The sequence below is a fragment of the Humulus lupulus genome, chromosome 2 (assembly GCF_963169125.1).
Source record: "Humulus lupulus chromosome 2, drHumLupu1.1, whole genome shotgun sequence".
In the NCBI taxonomy this organism is placed as follows: Eukaryota; Viridiplantae; Streptophyta; class Magnoliopsida; order Rosales; family Cannabaceae; genus Humulus; species Humulus lupulus.
Window position 1 is genome coordinate 295520230 of NC_084794.1, and position 2027 is coordinate 295522256.

General features: G+C 34.6%; 1 protein-coding gene across 1 annotated transcript; it reads right to left on the bottom strand.

The window, feature by feature from the left end:
• Window positions 1-649: 649 nt before the first annotated feature.
• On the bottom strand, window positions 650-1739 carry LOC133819949 (uncharacterized). The gene is made up of 2 exons (XM_062253336.1): window positions 1199-1739; window positions 650-1156 (listed from the first exon to the last, which is right to left on the bottom strand). The coding sequence occupies exons 1-2, from the start codon at window positions 1689-1691 to the stop codon at window positions 993-995; spliced, it is 657 nt and encodes a 218-aa protein (XP_062109320.1). The 5' UTR covers window positions 1692-1739; the 3' UTR covers window positions 650-992.
• Window positions 1740-2027: the final 288 nt, after the last annotated feature.

Genomic DNA, 2027 nt, shown 5'->3' on the forward strand with positions numbered 1-2027 from the left:
AAAAAAATTAGAGATCATAAAAAAGTAAAAAAAAAGCACACATGAAAAAACCTTTTTAAAGTTATGACCCACCTAGGTTCAATAGAGAATTGAAGTAGAATCATATTACAAAGGAAATCCAGAGAGATGGAACACACTATTTTGTTCACATATACTTTTTCTAATTTCAAACATTTTTAACTTTAATTATTAATTTTTATTTTACATATTAATTTCAGTAAATTAATTTCTTAAAAATTGGTGTTATGGGTTCAAAAATTTAAAAGTGATAGGCTAATGTTTACAATCTTCAAAATTTTACGAAATGATCACATAGTTAAAAGTGAAAGGCTAATGTTTACAATCTTCAAAAATGACATGAATATATATATATATATATAAATATTTACACAGAATTTTAAAAATACCCATTTTTTTCATTTAAACTAACAATTAATAGTTGAAAATATATTGTCCACACTTGATAATTAGTTCTATCTCGTTGACGATAATAATACTGAGCTACGTCTCATAATTCATATATATCGATCGAGAGAATTTAATACAGATTTGCTTAAATGAATATATGTACCATAATTAATATCAGGGAACAAAAATAACCATTTATTCTGAATTTCTAATACGGTCTAGACCTCAAATTAATATCAAATTGCAATGGAAGATTGTTGTATATACATATATATATTATATCATATATTATCAACTTTTTTTACATGACAACATACCAAACTACATGATGAAAACTAGTGCAGAAAAACCACTATACTGTGCTAAACTTATTAACCAAACATAAAGAAAGAGCTTCTATACGTACCATATACGTACTAGAAATAGTACTTATTGCAGCTCTTATTATGAACACATGCTTAAAACTTTACCATATATAAGCCATTATTTCACAGAGGACCATGCACAATATGAAGCTTGCTAGCTAGCAAAGTTTGTGAGAACTAAGTACGTACTTAGTATGGTAGTTCTCATGGACATGGAAATTAGGGTTGCGGGTAGTTCTTCATAGAAAGAGACTTCGTCATCACCTTCCGTGGTAGGTTGTCTTTCGCAGTTTCTGCTGGTCCATTTCCTAGTGGCTTATCTTCTGGTGGTGGCTTATCACCTGGATTCAAAGGCGGCTTATCTTCTGGTGGTGGCTTATCACCTGGATTCAAAGGCGGCTTATCTTTTGGAGGTGGTTTATCACCTGGATTCAATGGTGGTTTATCTTCTGGCGGTGGCTTATCACCTGGATTCAAGGGAGGTTTATCTTCTGGTGGTGGCTTATCACCCGGATTCAAAGGACGTGGCTTATCTTCTAGTGGTGGTTTATCGCCTGGGTTCAAAGGTGGCTTATCTTCTGGTGGTGGCTTATCACCTGGATTCAACGGCGGCTTATCTTCTGGTGGTGGCTTATCCCCTGGATTCAACGGCGGCTTATCTTCTGGTGGTGGCTTATCCCCTGGATTCAACGGTGGCTTATCACCTGGATTCAAAGGTGGTTTGTCACCTGGATTAAGTGGAGGTTGATCCTTTCGAACCCTCTTTTCCTCCAAAGGAGGTAATTCATTCAAATTACGTTGCCATATTTGTGGATGGGAGATTTTTGCCGAACGAGCCGAGTCAGTACATGCTGCAGATGAGAGAGTACCGGTGACCCCAAGCAAAAGAAGAGTGAGCCATAGTTTGGCAAGCATCATATACCAATTAATTAAAGGCTTTCTGTATTGCTAAGTATTGTTGTTGATGTCTCTAAATTAAGTGGTTCACAACTAGATTTTATAGTGATATGGCCGTTGGGGACCACCTATCATGTAATGACACGTTTGCTTATGCACTTTGGCATAAAAATGAGGAAACAAATTGATATATTGGATGTGAACTATAAGAAAATCTTTGAGATTATATGTCTCAGCACTTATGAAATGAGTTACTGGCCATGTGAAAGTAGTCTCTCTTTTTTAACCACCAATAGTCCTTTTTGTACACATGAACTTAATATTTCCTTTGATAAAGTTAACTTTAATATTATTTTA